At 42.7% G+C, this 19,095-nt stretch overlaps 1 protein-coding gene across 5 annotated transcripts in view; it reads left to right on the top strand.

The window, feature by feature from the left end:
* Window positions 1-19,095, top strand: part of RFX4 (regulatory factor X4) — a 102,589-nt gene that overhangs the window by 12,624 nt on the left and 70,870 nt on the right. For all 5 annotated transcript variants that reach the window (XM_080575758.1, XM_080575760.1, XM_080575757.1 and 2 more), the window contains exon 2: window positions 13,739-13,825. In XM_080575758.1, coding sequence (XP_080431884.1) covers window positions 13,739-13,825 — 87 coding nt within the window. The remainder of the gene's footprint in view (window positions 1-13,738; window positions 13,826-19,095) is intronic.

Here is a 19,095-nt window from a genome sequence, read left to right as displayed (position 1 = left end):
CCGCTGCAGCGCCCTGAGATGGAGCGCGGTGCTCCCACCGGCACTTGTTGGGCTGCTCTTGTGCCGACGGCGAGCGTGCAGGCAAGGAAGGAGGTTAACACAGCCTTCAAATCCCCAACGTCTCCAAATGGAAGCACCTCTGCGTTTTTCAAGCTTGATTTGCGAGCGTTTTGCGAGTTGGAGCGGGCAGAAGGGGGGGCATCCCCTGGGACACCGTTTCGGTACGTAGGATTTCGCCCCAGCGAGACAGATGACATCGCGGGAGCACTGAAATCCACGGGGTGGTGAAACATTAGTGCCTCTTCAGGGGCAGACTTCTGAAGAGGCGGCCTTAAACACAGCCAGGGCTTGGTGCCCCGTAACAATGCCTCGAGAGCAGCGGCGGGCTGTCATGTAACTAACACAAATATAAGGTCAGTCCTTTGGGGGATACTTGATGGGACATTAAAGTCCAAATAATTAGCTCACAATCCCACCAGCCCCGAGGTTTGTGAATTTTCTGAGTTCACCCACTTGTCCGTTTCCCTGCGTCTGTGCTGGATTTTCCGTTTGTTTCATTGTGTCTGAAAATGAATGCCCCGCACGGTCTGGCCCTGCTGGAGCCCGGCGGCCCAGCGGCCGAGGGGATTGCATTGCTAACACTCGGGTTAGGGAGATGGATCGCATAAAGGATATTTGATGGCTGAGCGATCCCATAGATAGCAAGAGCAGGAAGGAAGAGTACACGGTGACGATGAAGGCAGTGGAGGCCTCCGCCGTGATTTTTTGTTGTTGTTTCTGTATTAAAATGATGTTTACACGCATCCGTTAGTTCCTACAGAATTGTGCACATGTGCAGGAGAGTTTTTGTGGGTGTTTAAAACAGTTTGCTGTTGGAGATGGCTCCCGATCCCGCGACTTCTTCCCACGAGGGAGGGAAGCACCTGTTGAAGTGTGTGCCTCGGGAAGGGCAGGTGCATGGGGTTAGCTGTAATGAGCCCTGCTTACGGCCGTGAGTGAGCAATAACCTAATTGCCTCTATTTCCCTGGCATAACCGGCAGCCCTGTCCTGCCTTTATTCCCACTTATTTTCTCCCAGGAGGCTAGCCCCAGGAGCGGTTTATCAGAGGTGAAATACTAACTGGTGTCAGAAACGGGGCTGAGTGGCACAGGCTTGCTGCAAGAGCCCCGCTTTCATTCCCTGTGTATAAATAACAGGTTGGGTTATATATCCTGGGCTGTCTGATAAACTTGAAATCAGAAAGGTGGAGAGGGTTAAATAGAGCCCTGGCTCTTGCTGCACCCAGTAATGAAGAAAAAGCTCATTTGTAGCTTAAATTGCCTCAAGACTGAAACGCAGGGCTCAGCGCCGTCTCGTTTCCTTCACTTCAGCTGCAGTTACGCACTTTGTTGCCTTTTATTGGTAAGTGAACTTAATTTCTCTAAACTGAATTTGTTACAGCAACCGAGCAGTCAACTCGCAGCTACGAGTGACAGGCTCGTAATTAATTAGTGGCTTATCCTGAGCATTTTTGCGCAGGACCCCAAATATTATGGTAATGGGAAACAAAACATTTCGGATAGCTGGAGCAGCCTGCGAAAGAGCGATTCGCTGAAACGTGCGGCGCGCGGAGAGAGGGGCGTTAAGTTCAGAGCAGCAGGCTGGCTTCCCCAGGCACGCAGTCAGTAGACGTAAAACTACTTGTGCTCACCTTCGTTTTCTTCTCTTCTTAAACTTTTCCTGGTTAGAGTAATGCTGTCAGGCTTCCTTCATCCTATTTTCTTCAGTGCAGCTGTTTTCACTGGCTTGGCTACTTGGGGCAAGACTTGTAGATGCGATACACTGAATTCATTGCACAAAAACATCTTACCTGCATGTACGTTTGCAAATGAGACCCCTAAGTCAACCAAACAGTGTAATTACCATTTTCTCTGTAACAGGTATGAGCTTCCTGTTCTTTTATAGATCTGTAAATTCAGTTCTGGCTTGCGCTAAGCTTGTAAAGTAGTACAAAAAAAAAAAAAAAAGTGCAGTGGCAAGGGGAATCAGCAGTGGAAAAAGCCAAATGTAAATATGGACACCACTAAATGCAAAGATAAAGGAGTAACGTGTATTGTTGTTGTTGCTTGCTTGCTTTCCTTACAATGCTGCTACTTGCTGAACTATTTCGGAGGAGCTGGGACAACCTCGGCTGCAGCTGAGGAAGGGCGGTGTGGAGGGGGAGCCTGTTTCACCAGGGGGGTCTCACGAGCTGGGCATCCAGTGCTGGGGGAGACCACCTGTGTCCTGGACTCTGGTCCCCCGTGGTGACAGCAGTGCAAACCTATTTCAAAAGGCCCCACAGAACATCCTTTCCACAAACCATGATGTTTTCCAGTACCCTGTAACGAAGGCACATCCTGCTGCAGAAGACTAAAAGCTACCCCGTATCAGAGGACAGGCAAGAAAGGCTGTGTGTTTTGCTGATACGCTAGGATCTTGCAGAAACAGGTCATTTGTTGAATAAAATTCCTGGATGGTCAGAGGAAGTAGACCCAATCTTACCTTCAGAGGAAAAAAAGATCCTCAACAACCTGACTTGTGTGATTTAACCCTAAACATGTGTCAGGATGTCCTGTTTAAGCAAATGAATGTTTAATGTTGTTAGTTTTTTGTAGCATAGCTTGCAGGTACTCTGCTCTAGCTGTTGCCATCTCCAATGCTCAGAGGAAAGTAAAATGTCTCTACCCCATACAGAACCTAAGCAGCATGGGGAAACAAAATCCTGTCTGCTCCTCAAGTTTCAGTAGCCTAACAGACACCATAAAAAAGAGGTGCAAACAAAGAAATGTGGACACAGAGTTCTGCTGTAAGTCTGGGCACAGCAGCGGCGTGCAGCCCCGTGACAGGACGTGCCAGCTCATGCAGTGGGTTTTTCCCAGGTCCATCGGCTCACGCTGTGGCTAAAGGGAAGGGGCTTTGCCCCGCAGGGTGCAAGCATGACACGAGAGCCGAAGCAGGATCTCCCGCACGGTGTACGACAGGTCTGCAACACGCATCTGGTGTCCATTAAAGGCGGCTGCTTCTGGGCTTCAGCATCAGGGGTGGCAATGGGCACTGGCTCAGAGGAGGGGTGCTGAAAAGAGACCTCCAAGGTCCGCTGTGGAGCGAGGTGAGATTTGCTCCATGCCTCAAGCAGGCTGAGAACAGGGACACCCTCGTGCAGGCTGCTCTGCTCCTCTGCTTCCCCTTTCTCCCAAGTGTTGGCAGTAGCAGGTCCCGCTGGTCGGATGTGCCGCCTAGCGCAGGTTTCCCAACGTTGGAGCTAACATTCCTCTCCTAAGCACAGAGCCACACGGACAATACTTGTGCAGGGGCCCCTCTAATGCAAACATTTTTTTAAATGAGTTGTGGTAGGGGCAGCAAATGGCCTCCATTGAAAAGAGGTGGGGAGAACTGGGGAGGATTGCATTTGCAGAGCATTTTAATCACATGGATGGAGCAGTGTGTTCACCTCTCCTCCTTGCTGGGTCATTTCCACTTTGAGCTCTGCAAACAGACCATCTATTGAGCAGTTAGTATTCAGTGCTGAATATTCAATACTAGACTCTTGTTTTGGTGAGTCTTAGGCAAAAAAAAAAAGGAGGAGGAAAGAAGACTTCTCTTTTTTTCTCATGTTCCCTCCCTGAGTTTGCTTTGCATATTGTTCAGAGGAGACTGGAGGCTTCTCAGAAAAGCCAGGCTCCTAGTTTTAAAAGCACTGGTCTAGTTTCATAGTACTTTCTAAGGGGAGGGAAGAGACAGTGTCAAAGGAGCTAAATTCATACAAGGTTTAACTGTAAGTCTAGGCGCTTTGGGACGGAGCGAAGACTTTCTGAGCTTATCTGGGCTGTAAACTTAATAGCCCCAAATGCTTGCTCTATATACACAGGTTAGTTCTGTAAGGTACCCATCTCTGCTAATTTTGGCATGCAGATATTCTCTGGGTGCACTTTGAGAGCTGAAAGAAACAGTGCTCATTATTTGTTTCTCCCTGGTTAGAGCTGTATCTGCTCACAAAATGGTTGTGAGTAATGTAATGGCTGCATCCTTTGGCAGTAGTGAGCGGCTGCTAGATTTGGAATAGATGTGCATAAAGTGGGGAAAAGTGCTCTCAACTTCTATAAATAGTATCTCTTTCCCTTGATTTACTCACTTCTTCAGTCAAGTGCTTGTCTCTTTCTTACTGCTGTGGGTTTTCTCTGCACATGTGCGTCTGTCTGTCTTTTTCTCCTGATCTTTTAATCTTCCTGACTGGACTCCATTTCTGATGAGAAATATTTACTGTAGTCCTATTCCTTTGGTGTCTGACCTCTTTGCTCCCCATTTTCTAAAACTCTCTTCTCTATAGTTACTTTCTTCCCTCCCTCCCTTTATTTTTGACCACGTCCTTTTCTTTGCTATTCATTCTTTTGCTTCCTTTTCTTTTTCACCTCCTCTCCAGCAACCATCCTTCTCCTCCTTCTCTCACATCCTGGAGCCCCACAGACAATACCTCCTGTATCTCCCACCCATGTCTCACGTCTTGTTGTTTTGTCACCTTTGTGGGCCTGTCTTACTGATGTACTACCACTTCTGTGCCACGTTGGCTTGTCCATCAGCCCCTGTGGCAGAGGGAAGCATTTCTCGAGTACCAGGTGCAGATCCCGTTTCTTGCCGAGTCCCAGGTTCCCCTGTTGAGACAAATGACCAACCCCCTGCACTGGTGAAGCAGAGCTGAACTAAGGGTTTGAGGACTCCATGTCTTCTCATGCACGCTGGTGAGCTGAGGGACCATGGTAGCAGCAGGGAACGTTTAACCCAGACAGCTAGCGAGCAGAGGCCAGCTCCCATTGTAGGGTAGGAGACATTGAGTTAGTTACGCAGAAGTGACGGCCCTCATCTGATGAGCTCTCTAATGTGCCTCACCTTAATTGCATAGCATAAGAACTTGGTGAAATCTGGGGCAAAACGGGCACCAAGAAGCCCTGTACTTCTTTTTGGAAGAGAATAGGACTGGAAGCAGCCAAGAGGCATGTCTGGGTTTTCTTGGAAGGAAACATTGTGGGTAAATTGGAGACAACGATAGCATTGATATCGCTTCATGCAGCAGACCCCGAAGGACTGAAGCTCTACAACTCATCGTGCTGAGGAAGCATCAAGTATGCTTTGCTGTACAGAGAATTGGTGCTTGGAAAGCTCACAATATGTGTGATCATCCTACTGATGATAAGATCTGCTATACGTTGCACAGCCATGTGAACTATGTGCCCTGGAAAAGCTGAACTGGTCAGGTACTGGTGTCATTAGCTTAAATGACCTCAAGTGAAAGTGAGGAAGTGTCACTGGACTGAAATTGGTTTGGGTGAGGTCTCTTCCCTGTTAAATGAGGAATGACCCTGACAAAGCAAAGAACAAGTGTTAACTACTGGTCTGGTGAAAATTACTTTTGAAGGAATGATGATAGACAGCATGTGTGTTTGACCAGGAGAGAGAAAAGGCTACTCCCAATTAACGTGCATACTCAGTTGGTAGCAATATGACATGTGGTCCCAACGAAGGGAACACGTAGCACTTCAGAAGTCCTGTCTGATCCAGTATCGACGTGCGGAGAAATCTCATATTCTAGGATTTATAACTGTCTTGATCTACATTAAAGATGCATCTTCTTAATGAGGAATATTATGTCCTGTTGATGTAGTACTTAAATGAATTGATCACATTTAGCTGAACTTCTGCATAGTACACAGCATAAGAAGAAAGCAACGTTTCATAAATTGCAGTTTTCATATCCATGTTTTCTAGATGGGTTAAAAGATGAACTGTGGTGCTTTCTGCTTATCAGTTTAAACAGAGAATGCCAATTTTTTTAATGTACCTTACCAAATGGGTTAGCGGGAAGATGAGAACTAGGAGCATACACCAGGCAAAACAAAAAAAAAAAAGAGCTCCCAGAGATCCAAGAAAATCATTTTTTGCTTTCTTACGATATCATGGCATATCTCACGATGCTTTACCAGAATCATGACTCCAGGAAAAAGAACTAAACCATCCATGCCAATGTCTAGTAAGTGCCCTGGACCAATGTCCATTAACCCTGAAATAGTTCCAAGAGAACTGCATGCCAAGAAATGAGAACAAAAGGAATGACTGCAACAAGAGCACCCGACATTTTGCCCTGTTGGAAGCGAAATAAAGTTAGAATAGCAAACAAAACGCCAAGGTATCTGGCAGCTTGTCAGGGTAGCAACTCTACCATCTGCACTAAGGCCATGTGTTACTGTCATCCCTGAGGAGCAGGTCTCTTGGAAGGACAGGAGATGGCTATGTAGGACCAAGGAGGACACTGAGGACTCCACTCCTGTGGAGTTTAAAGATGCTCCTGACAGCTCGCACTCACTGACTGAAGGATACATGCCCTGCCAGGCGACAGCAAAAAATGAGGCACCGAGGAGAAAATCGAGGCTCTGTGTGGCAGGTCTACCTCAGCAGTCAAAGAGGAGCTGTTCTGTGAACAGCAGTGTCTAAGCGATAGAGAAATGAGCGGGAACAGTGTTTGGAAGACAGCCCTCTTGGTCTTACAAACTTTTCATTTGCCAGTGGAGAGGAGAGAGGTTACATCATCTAGTAAAGCCTAAAGCTTAGAAAATCCCAGTGTGTTTGATTAGCTGTTCTTAATAGCTTGTTCTGCTTAATTTTAGCCGATTTTGGTGAGTTTAACACCCTCCATGGGAGCCAGTGGCTGCCAAGCCCTGTCATGTTACTGGTGTTCAGTTGCTTATAACATTGTGCAGGGGCTAGAGTAGGAGATCTTTCTCAGGTCTTGGTTTTACAGTGGATTGAGATTTCAGAGAGAAGGTGATCTTTCTTTGCTTTCATTCAAGTAGGTTCTTTAAAAGCTTTGAACATGCTGCTGCAATCAGCCCTCACACTACTCTAGCAGGGTTATGCTTCTCAGGTGGCAGATGTACGAATAACCAGAGTGCTGCACTGTGAGGCATTGGGGGGATTCAGAACATGAATCCTGCTTCTAGTCATAGCAGGCATCATGTGCAGCAGGTACTAGAGCAGGCTTTCAATCCTGTGATGGTCAGACTTCTGTTTTATCTCCTAATCATTACCCCTGACAGAAAGAGCTAGTCTCTTTTGCTGTCAAGAGACTGTTTTTAAACTTCTGGTATGTTTTCCGAGTTGATATGACCAATTGATCCAAGACGCTGAAGAATTATTAGGTATAGGTCTCATTTGCATCAGAGAAAATACGTATGTATTGGTTCATTTTTTTGCTTTACTATAATTCATATGGCAATAGTATTTAGAGACCTGGTCAGAGATTAGATTTGCAGCACTCTGAGAGATGCTCAAAGCAGATAGGTTGTTCTGATGGTACTGAATTAAATTCAACAGCTGCAGAGGTTTAAAGTTTTCTGTCCATAGCAATGGTGCAATAGAGACGGCAAGAGTGAAGGGTTTGTCAGGTGGTGGCGTGTTTCAGACTATATTCAGCAAGACAATCTCTACAGAAAAAAGCCTTGATGTATCATGCAGACCTCAGCATTTCTTTGGAGACAGATGATAGAAAAAGCTATCAGGGTGGTGGGGGTTTTCCTAAAAAGCATAGAATATTATCTCATCAGCTCCACACTAGGAATGGGAGGTTCAATGACCTTCAGTTAGACCCTTGAACTATCTCAGGTGTAGCTTTCACCTGCTAAATCTGCTCTTTGCAATCCTCCCCTTTGGCCTACCAGGTCAGATGAGCAGCTAAGCAGCACTGCTGGCCAGCTCAATACTGATGCTTGGCAAAGAGATGCTGCAGGAAGAGATGAGTAACTCTTCCCTCGGAGAGCAACAAACAAGTAACTCCGGGCGGGTGTTGAGACTCCGTATGCATGAGAGGAGTTTCTCCTCTGACAGAGGAGCTGTAAAATTATGTCTGTCATCGCATCTGAGTATTCATTTTTTCAATAAGATCTCTTGTAAATACACAAAAGCTTTGTGGTCCCTTTGTGATTGCGTTGCCTATATTTTTGTATAACTTTGCTCACATTTTCTATTTTTTTTTCCACATCTTCCTTAAGAAACTGGGGGGAAAATGACAGCAGTGGCCCTGAATAAACAGGAGTCTGACTCACAGCTGTGCCATCCAAGTTGGTACACGGCTCAGGTAGTAGTCTGGGTCCAGCAAATCTATATTTCTTTTTCCAAAGGTAGTTCTATTTCAGTGTCAAGTGAATTTTTGTAGAAGAAATCCTGGTCCCTTTGCAGAGCACAAAGTAAGCTGTCATGCTTGTTGGCAAACTGCTTTAATATCTGGAGTATGGGAGCTGATCTAGAGCTGAGGGCTTATGAGAGGGATGCCTGTGCAACTTGCTGGGGCCATGGTGAAATAAGTGCTCGGTGACTGTGCAAACTATGATAACTGTGATTACCAGAAGCCTCGTCTATCTTTCTAGAACATAGGTATTTTCATCTAGCACAATTTCAGTAAAAAATAGCTATTCATGTAGCTATGTAGCGCTAAGAGGTGAGGCGAAATGCAGCTCAAATTCGATGACTACAGAGTTTCATTTACTCCATAAAATCTCTTAACCTGCCTTCAAGATGCACACACGCCCGCCCGCCAGGCTGCATCCATTGGCTTTGGTGCAGGGCACGCGCTCACCTCCCAGCTGCGCCACACAGCTCCTCCAGCTGCTTCCCCCATCCTGCTCGGGGCTGAGCAGGACGTGGTGGCTCTCAAAGGCCAGGAGGGGCTGTGATTAGCATGAGGGACACTCATGCTGCAGAAACACTCGGCTCTCCTGGCAGTACAGCACAGCAGCTGCAGAAATCATCACTGGCTGCCACCAGGCCCAGCTCCTCTTCCCCACTGCATCGTAGCACCCAGGTGGCCTTCGTGCTGCTCTTGCTATGGCCAGGCATACATAGGAGACATAATGCTTGTGGCTTTTTTTTCCTCCTCTGGGCTGCAGATATCTTAAGCCAATAATCATTATACAAACAAGACAGAGCAATTATCTCATTAAACAGTCAATATGCAGGCCTCACTGCTGTATTCTCTCCCCTCAAATGAAGCTCTGTAGGGAGAAGGCCTTTCAGAGGTGTCTTCCAGGAACAAAGTCCTTTTTCTGAAGGAGATCATTTGTCCAACCAATTTGTCAAAGATCTATTAAAAAAAAAAAAAAAAGTTCTTGCTTCTCTTTCCTGATAGTTCATGGAAGCTCCTGCCCTTGAGAAGCTCTCATGTGCTTGCTTCTATCCTGGGGCGTCCCCAGGCCTTCCATTCCAGTTCGGTGTTGAAGCACCACCTAAATACAAATATGTTTGTCAGGATGAAGAGAAGAGCCTTGGTGACCGGTGGGGACGAGGAAATGTCGTGCAGGCTTCTGCTCTGCCAGCTCCTAAAAACAGGTCAAGTTTAAACTTTTGTAGTTAAAAGTATTGGTGGACACATTTAATGGAAATATTCTCATGCCTGAGGCTCAGTGGATTTGTCAGGCTTGGGAAGATTAGGACCAAAAAGAGAAGAGGGCAAAGGAGGGCCAGAAATAGTTCCACAAGCTTTTTTAAAAATCCATCCTTCACCAGATCATTGTGAGCAATTTATTTTTTTTGTTTGTGTCATGATTATTCTCAAACTATTTTGTAAGAAAATTGACACTGGAAAAATTACTGTAATTTGACTAATCTTCTCTTTTCCTTCATGTTGGAACCCTGCAAAATATATAATTTATTTTCATTCAGTGGCTGAGGGACATAGTTGTGTGCTTCATTATGATTCACTTTTGATCCTTGCAAAATTAAATAGTTGTTATAGTATTTAAAGGTCTATCTTCAAAATGCCATTAAATACACCTAATTTGCATTCTTTGCTAATAAGATTGTAATAGTCTCCATACAGCATAACAGTACAGAGTTGTCAGTGTATGACTACACTACATTTTATTACTGTATATTAATTAATTAATTACTTTTGCCCAGATGTTTTTTAGCTAGTGCTGATCCTGGCTCAAACCATTGTGCCGGTATGACTGAGGGTACAGTATGCTGGGGCTCAGGGTGGGAAGGAGTCCCAGGGAGCAGGGAGGAGAAATGCCATAGGATGTGATCCACTGAAAGCACGGTGAGGGAAAATATGCCCTGTGAGGCACAGGGCTCTCTTCTGCTCTCACAGGCACTACCCACAGATATTTGGGTTTTCTTCATGTTGTTTTAATGACCCGTCATTGTTACCAAGTCTGATAATGCACTTCTGCTTAATCACTGTCTGAACCCTACTCTATGACTCTGTGACTGTTCCCATATGAAATCCTATCTATGAGAAGCTGGAGAGACTAAAAGCGATTATTTGGGCTCTAATCATATAAAAACTTCCATACCGTGTAACCATTCCTTTCTAAAGTAGTGTGTGATTGGCATCAGCCTTAGCAGCAAGTAATGAAACCTCAGTCTATAGATGCTACGGGTAGCTCTGACTGCAGTCAGGTTGTGCACCTGAGTGGTGAGGACAAGAGTGCTTGGTGTGCACGGGGCTCTACCCAGTGGCTTCATTATGCTGTGGCAATGTTATTAGCTCTGAGAGAACTTCTAAAAATCAGACAATGTTGGCTTTATATTTTATTTGCTCTTTTTTTTTTTTTTCAAGTGAGGTGCTACCATGTCTGGCATCTGTGGGCTCCTGAAGGGAATATTTTCAATTTCAACAAGACCGGTTATATTTTCTTTTAATGTCTGAGGGCATTCTTATTAATATTGGGAGTTAAAAGCTTTGTAAAAACTTTTCTTTTTATACAAGCAGTAAAAAATATCTACTTATTTATTGAAGGAATTTCTTAGAATACTTGTTTACTTATACTTACATCACTTGGTTTATGAGAATACAGCCTTTAAAGAGCTAGTTGGTGTTGTCACATTTTGTCATCTGCCAAATAATTTGACAAATTTGCCATAAACTCCCTGACATTTTCACTCAAAAGAGTTAGTTTTCTTCATTCTTTGCTGCCAGACAGGTCATGTATCTTTTCAGGCCTGAAGAATTTCTATCAGCTATTTAAATGCAAGGCCACAAAGACAAAGCCAGACTCAGGCTGCAGCGAGCTGAACTGGGGTGATTCAGGACCAAAGTAGTTGCAGCACATAATTAAACCGTAACCATGCCCTACTCCAGAGGCGTTATAGCTTGCAGTGTAAACTCCCTTCCTTACCGACAAAAAGGGGTGTATATGCAGTTATCGGAGACAGCATGTGAACAAGGATGGTGACCAGAAAAGCGCTGTAAACAATGCCTAAAAACTTTATTTCTACTACTTAGGCAGGGAACGTGACTAAAGATGGCTGCTGCCAGTTCCCTGCTGCCAAGGGAAGAGGATGAGTCCCAGCTTCCCAGCTCTTGGTGCCGGGAGGAAAAAAAAGGGCAGAGCTGGGCATCGGTCTCTCCTTGGCGCTAATGGCAGCCGCCTTTGCTTGTGCTCCCTGCAGCTGGGCTCGGAGCCAAGGGAATTATGTACGGCCATGGCTGCGCACTGAAAGGAGGAGGAGGAGGTAGGGTAACCTTTCTCAAGGCTTCTTGCACCGCTCTCTGGTGTTATTCTCTGCAGCAGGTTTCTCTTCACCTCATAGCGATGTGTGAAGATCCAAGATCCTGCCCTCTAGCTTATGGTACTAAAACAGGGGTGGAGAGATGTTATTAGTTCGCTTTTAGGGCAGTAAAGGAAATCTGGCACGGAGCGGCTGTGTTGTTGTGTTGGCTCTTGGACAAGGGGGTGGTACAACTCCAGCCAAAGCAGCTGAGCAGCGTGAGGAGGGAAAACCTCAGCACTGGATTCCCAGCAGGCTTGGGGGTTAATAGCTATGCAGGAGCAGGTTAGACAGCATAGGCTTTCCTGGTAAGTTTTAAGTTGCGGTGTCAGCAAAGGTGAGTTTTATACAAGGCCATGTTGAATTAAATGGGAAAAGAAATATCCTGACAAATCCATGGACAACCAGAGTTATTCTGGCTGATCATCAGGGAAGTGCAGGATATCTGCCGCACCTCAAAGGGCCAGGCTACGGGGAGGAGGCAGTGTGGTTGTGAGGCTCTGTCGGCACAGGGAGGTTTGATGGCGAACTGAGGAAGATGTGCTCCTGCTGAGGGCATGTGGGCCATCAAACAGGGGCAGGGAATGGCCTGGAGCTCCCATGGCCTCTCTTGTGCAGCTTGGACACCGCGAACACACAGAGCAGCTGTACCTGGGCCTGAAGGCCTGGCCTGGAAAACCGCACCCAAGTGCTCTCACCAAGCCCTTCCTGAATTCCTGCTCAGACACGATGCCTTTTTGTTTGTGTGGCAGCACAGTGTGTGCAAAGGGGAATACACACGTTTGTGCGACTGTCTGGGGGTACAAAAAGCATTTTTGTTTACATGACATATTCAGCCTTGAGTGTCCGTGTATTAATTTATTGGTATCTACTGCTGAAATGATGTGGTACCCACTGCTACCTTCTATAAACTGCACAGACAGCTTCTGCAAGAGATTGTGCTTTTGCCGTCTCTTCACACCTGCCGCTGCCGTGGGCTTTCTCATGGCCTGCCTGCTCTGTGCAGGTAGCCTGACATGCCTATGGAAAGTAATCTGCATCCATTTCTATCCCTTTGAAGGTATCTCTGCCTCTAGCAGTTTGCTGACAGTGAGGCATGTTTCCCCTTACTTCTTGTGTGTTTCTTTGCTCTGTGGGGTTGTTTCTTGTTGTGGGGTTACCTTGCAGCCTTTCCACCTATCCCTTCCTTTTCTTGCTTTGACCACAGTGAGCCCTGTGAATATAAGCCTACCTCTGCCCATGTGTCTGCCCTTGAACAATAATCTTACAAGGGGGGTCAGTTTATCGTAGCATTATCCAGGGATTCCAGGCAAACCCAAGGACTCATATTTCATACGTTGTCCAAGGAGACACCTAGGAAGGTGTGACTTTTGCCCTGAAGACCTGTAACAGTAAATTCCATTGAGCCTGGTGCATCCTCTAAAACCATCAGGGGATGCGTGTTATAGCTTCCAGAAGAGGAACGGCAGAGTTGAATCAATTTAATACTGTGCCTCATCTGACTCTGTGTGTGTGTGTGTGTAATAAATAGGAAATGAGAAAAGAGGGAGGAAAGGAGCAGTTGAGCACTTACTGAGGAATGACAAGCGCTCAAGTAGTTTGACAGCTCCTGGAACGGTACCTGGGGCTCGTACCAACCTGGAAAAGATCTCGGTAGAGTCTCAGACTGGGCTTCAGCAAGCACAGTTTGAGCTCCGCTGTAACAAAAATTCACATGAATGATTGATTTTACACATGCAAACCATCCTTGCAAAAGCAGTGGAAATACTCAGGTACATATGTCTTTGCCAGACTAAGACTTAGAAGTTAATGTAGTTTGTGCATTTCAGTTTCCCACATGAAATAATTATTTTTTTTTAATGCGGCATGTGATGGGAGTAGAGCGGATATCCTAAAGAATTTTATTATGTGCACGGAAGCATTTCAGCCCCTGTTTAAAAGAAAAAAAGAAAAGAGAAGAAACAGAAAACACCAAAAAAAAAAAAGAAAAAAAGGGAACATCTGAGTCTGAAAGCAAGAAAGGATTTTTCTGCTAAAGAACCTCTGACTGAACATGTTTAAACAGAAATGCTACACAAGACCATCTGTTGAAAACCAGTGCTCTATTTAGTCTTGTGTATTGGAAGTTTATTTTCGATGCAAAGACAAACACAAAAGAAGAGTAATTTTGTTGTTTTGCAGAGAGTTGGATTGAACGATGTCTCAATGAAAGTGAAAACAAACGTTATTCCAGTCACACCTCTCTGGGGAATGTTTCTAACGATGAAAGTAAGTAGCTTTTCATTAATTTAAAGTGCGTGTAAAAGTATCCGAGTGCTAATTTCCTGCTATATATGCTGCCACATCCTCGTAATATTTTTGTTATTAGGTAGTTTGAAGAGTCAACTCACCGACACATCCAGTAGTTTTATGAATGTTTTTGCTGGGATATCGGTTACTTCCCATTATTTACAAGGAAGCAATGCTATCTATCAGTTAAAACATCCAGAAGAATTTGCATGTCCCTGAATAAAGTTTGGATGACCTCTAAAATGTGCTGTTAGTATTAGCTCAGGGGTAAACCCATCTGTTTCGCTTTTCTCTAGCGAACACCGTGAGGCTGAAATACAGGAAGAATTGTGCTCTTGTTCAATGCTACTATATTGAATCACACATATAAAATCTTTAAATTAAGAATTAAAAAATCAGATTAAAAATAAATAAATGAATCCTGATGTTGCTTTCTCTTTAGTTATTGAGAAGAAACAATTCTAAATCTAGCTGTTTTTACAATAGCTGTTTTTTCTCATTCTTCTAGTTATAATAACTTTAGATCTTGATTTTTTAAGTACAGGTAACTAAAGATATCTCCAAATACATTTAAGTATCCAAATTGTTTCTTTTTAAAATTGTAATGCAGTTTTTAGTTTATCTTTTAATTTTACTTTTATTCAATTTCTATTTTATTTAATTTGACTAAAGCAATGTTAGTTTTCATCTCCATACTTCCTAGGTTACTTTGTCACAAGATATTAATGCAGAATGGATTCTTTAATTCAGAAAGACATCTGTATTTATAACATACAAGCACATAAGTTTATCAAACATATTTTTAATCACATCTTAAATGTCTTATGTCCCTTTTTACATTCTCTGGCATTTAACTACTTTGATGTCACTATAAAATTACATGCCTTGCAGTATAAAGTTTTAGATCACAGAATTTTCCGTGTTGGGATCCTGCTCTTTTTTTTGTCCATGGGTCTCTTTTGAAAAAATATCTCTTCTGCAAAGATAGAAAGTGTTAAAAGCATGATATTTATTCATGACTCCAAAGCTAAGAATGGCAGAAAAGAATCCTCAAAGACAACAAAATTTGACAGGTTTGTTTTTTCGTGGTGTTATTTTTTGATTTTAAAAAGTAAGGAATCAGCAGATTGTAGTGAAAATCAAATAGCACATACTTGTTAAGTTGCATTTTATGAGAACCTGTGAGACATTAAATTCATTTTACCCTGTTTCATGCTACTAAGAATGTGACAGAAATAACCTGTAATGAATGAGACGTGACTTCAGATTCTTAATGGAGTCTGAATTCAGGATTTGATCCTATTGATCTTAGTGAGCTTTTCCTTAGACTCAGTTCAAGACAGTATTATCATTGCAGTTATTTAGCACCATTAGCTATATTAACCAAACTAATTAACTAAAAAAAAAATGCAACAACACACATGATTTAATTCTGTAAGTCCACATCTGTGTTTTGTTCTAGATCTGTTACCCCAAACAGGTTGTATCAAAACTAGTGGCAGTTTGTTATAATGTGCTTATAGTTTTGAGTGCATGCATGGAAAAACTTTCACATCCTGAAGGACAGTAAGAATTGGTCCTGTGTGGCTCAGCAAGTGTGACTAAGAGAAGGTATTTCAGTAGGCAGTACTGAGAAAATAAGATGGCTGTTCGTTCTGTTTCATGTCACTAAAATTACGGGGCGAGTGAATATAATGAAAGGCAGCAAACGTAGAGCTGACAAAACAAATACATAAACGAATTATCCCACAATTTGTGTGACAAATGAACTATCACATTATATCATTGAAGCCCAAATGAGAGAGTTGATTTAATCTAGCTTCCTTCTTATATCCAGCTCTTTCAACTGCTTCCTTTGCACTGATAGCAGCGTTTTTGCGGTGCAGATCAGAGAATTAATCTACCTGAAATGTCATCCTTATTTTTGGGAGTGAGGGGGAAGAGGCAGAGAAGAAAGAGGAAAGAAAACTAAGCCATTTACCCAACAGCAAGAATCTGTGAAATTATCACAGTAATCTGTGAAATCCAGAACAAAGTAGCAGCATCTACTTTGCCTCGGGAAGCATCGTGTTACGTGGTTTCCAGTCCTTGAGTTCTTTCTAACATTTCTCTAACAGTGCCCACACACCAACCAGGAAGTTTCCAAACCTCCATGTCAGTCTTTGTCCAGCCTCTGTCATACACTTTTAAGCAGCAGGAGGCAAAATGTTTTGAGAAAACCTATGTGACCCTATTTGAATTCCTCAGAACAGTGGTCAAAATTACTGTTGTCAAGGGAGTTCCAGGTTTTTGTCTGCAGCCAAAAAAAGGGATCATCCATCTTTCTCTTGAACTCTTAGTTTCTGTTTGTTTGTTTTCTCTTTTCCTCTAAATACACTAGGTACTTATTGGCTGGACTCTACCAGAGAAAATATGGGTTTTGTTTTGTTTTATTTTGTTTTGTTTGTTGTTTCTTTGTTTTGGAGGGGTGGAGGGGGCATGCATCCATTAAGGAAGACTATGAGGATATCCACTGATTTCTTACACAGTATCATACTTACTCTCCTAGATATTTTTACAGTTCATAGGGTTTTAGGACAAGAGCGATAGTTTTGCTGGCCTCCTTTTCTACATGTGGAGTATAGAACCATCCAAACATTGGGCTGCAGAGGTCTTTCTTCCATGTTCCCCCTGACCTCCAGGCCTATTGAACCTGCACTACATTGTGAAGTAATGACTTGTTGCTGTGGATTCCCATTGTCTTGCTGCTTTCTGGGACACTTCTTACCCTCCCGGGACCTTTTATGCCCTGTCCTAAAACAGCATTTTCATTCCAATATAAAAATTCAACAATAATTTTATTTCAGTTTCCAGTTTTCTAAATATTTCTCCTTCTACCACTTCTACACTCTACATGTTAGTCAAAAGACCAACAGGAAAAGGGCATAGTACAACCTCGCATGTAATATTTAAAAGAAAAAACTTCTTCTGTATACTGTGTTGAGCAAGATTCTCCAAAAATGAAACAAGGGTGTGAAAGAATGTGATTCAAGGATTGTGAGTTTCAACTTCAGTTTTCTGTGGGAGAAGTCATAATTTTACATGATGAAGTGGAAGGGCTGCTTGTCCAAATTTTTTGCACATTTAGAAATGTAAATGTATAGACAATTCATAAGAGGAAAAAAAAAAGATTCATACTACTTTTTGCACTTCAAAAGGAGAGTTTAAAATCAGTGTTCAAACTGGTTGAAACAATGTTTATCCAATAGTTTCTTTTTTTGTTTGAACTAAACCTGTTTTTTCCCCCCATTGGAAAAAATATATTTCTTAAACAATACACTAATTGATTTTGTTGAAATTGTCCTTGTGGAAAATTCTTTATTTCCCAATCATACCTACTCAATTATAACTATGCCCACATGCTTCTCAGAGGGCTTAAAAAAAAAAAAAGGCGAAACACTATTTCTGAAGCATAGAATACATGCTAATGAGCCTGAAAGTAAGAGGTAAGGCAGCTTCTTACTATCACTTAATTCATTTTGGCAAGGGACAAATCACTCTTGAGAACAGTCAGAACCTGGTTTGCAGGGGCTACAGAGGAAGGGGCTATTCATCTAAAAGATGTGGAACTACCTGAAGTTATTGAAGGATTTTATCCAGATAAAGCTACGAATACTGTATTAGCTCCTCAGGGGTTCTCTGAGACTTATACAAACAGCACTGGAAAGTACAGGACACTTTTATTATCCCCACAGTGGAATGCAGAGGTTTAACTCCACTTTACTTATGACAGAGACTAATATCAACATTTGAGAAAAATGTGTACTAATGCAGGGTCTTCACTTTGTGGATGTTCCACTTGCTGTGTTTAAAGCAGCGTGCTTAAGAGGTGCTGAATATAGCTCCTTTGGATTTGTCTGTGTGGCTACTATATGTGTGAATACCTACAGTTGTGCATGAGGACCTGGAATTTTCCTGATGACTTCACGTCCTTTTGCATTTGTCACAGAAGAATTGTTAGCTGTACTCAAGAAACTGTCTTTGACAGTGTCCTGAAGCAAGACTTCTTTTCAGTGTCATTTTTTCTTTTCTTTACCAAATAGGTCTGGTTTTAGATGTACTGAATTTTAAAGGCAATTGTTTCATTTTAATCTACAGTGTTGCTGCGAAGGGTTCTGATAAAATGACAAAAAAAAAAGTAAGAGAAAATAGCATTCATTCTCTTTCATGTTGTACAAAATAGATCTGGAATCAGACCTGAGTCAAGAGTTACACAAAACATTTCCTGCTCAGTAGGGAAACCATTAGTTGTCCTGCTTTCACCTAAAATACAAGGAATGGGGATATTTATTGTTTATTACTAGTCAATTATCTGATGAGATTATATCTTTAAACTATATAAGGCAGAATAATATGCTTTTATATGTGGTACTAAAAGTTTGTATTTCTAGGTCCCTTCCATTCTAATACCATGTACAATTCTTTCCGTATATTTAATAAAACAGTGAAGGTTTTCTAAAAATAAATATTTTAGCCAAAACCTAGTGAAAATGAGAAACAATTTGTCTAACAGATGATCCATTGTTTTAAAACAAAAAAGTTCTGTATTCTTTTACAAAGGCTTGATTCTGGGGGAGATGTGCATTAACTGTGAACATTTGAGTTGTGTTGAAAATCCAGTTGCTCACTGGGTAAATATTTTCATGGAAAATATGCTCAAAGAACATTTTTGAAAATTTTCAAAGTCCATCATTCTCCTACTTGGTATATCGTAGGACAATTATTGGAGTTTGCTGAAGAGTCTTAAAGAAGGATCCCCATGAAAAAGACATACCTGAGGAGGAGGGTTAAATGGTAGTTTATAATCTTATTGTCAATTTTTCTGGTTAAAACAAATATCTACATGTAAGGAGCTGAGTATGGATAGCTTATGGTGTCTGACAGGGGTTTAGGTAAAACACCTGCTCACAGGTCTTAATGAGAGTGAAAAATAACAGGGGGAGGGATGGAAGACGTGTAGAGATTCTAACATCGTATAATTTGGGTATTGATTTGATGTCTGATAGAGTTTCATATATGCAGAAGATTAAATCTAGTTAGTGTAGATGAAAGCCATTTAATAATGTACATTTGCATGCTAGCCCCTTTAAATCAAGAAAGGTAATCAAAGTTTTATTCCAGGTGGGGAAGGGGGGCAGTAGTGCCTCCTGGTTTCACAAGCCAGAGGCAGTTTAGGATGGCCTCACCTTATTTAGATCAGTGGTGCCCAG

Source organism: Anser brachyrhynchus (assembly GCF_964034855.1).
Source record: "Anser brachyrhynchus genome assembly, chromosome: 1".
NCBI classification, from domain to species: Eukaryota; Metazoa; Chordata; class Aves; order Anseriformes; family Anatidae; genus Anser; species Anser brachyrhynchus.
The sequence above is the reverse complement of the archived record's forward strand: the minus strand, read 5'-3'. Positions and strand labels throughout refer to the sequence as shown.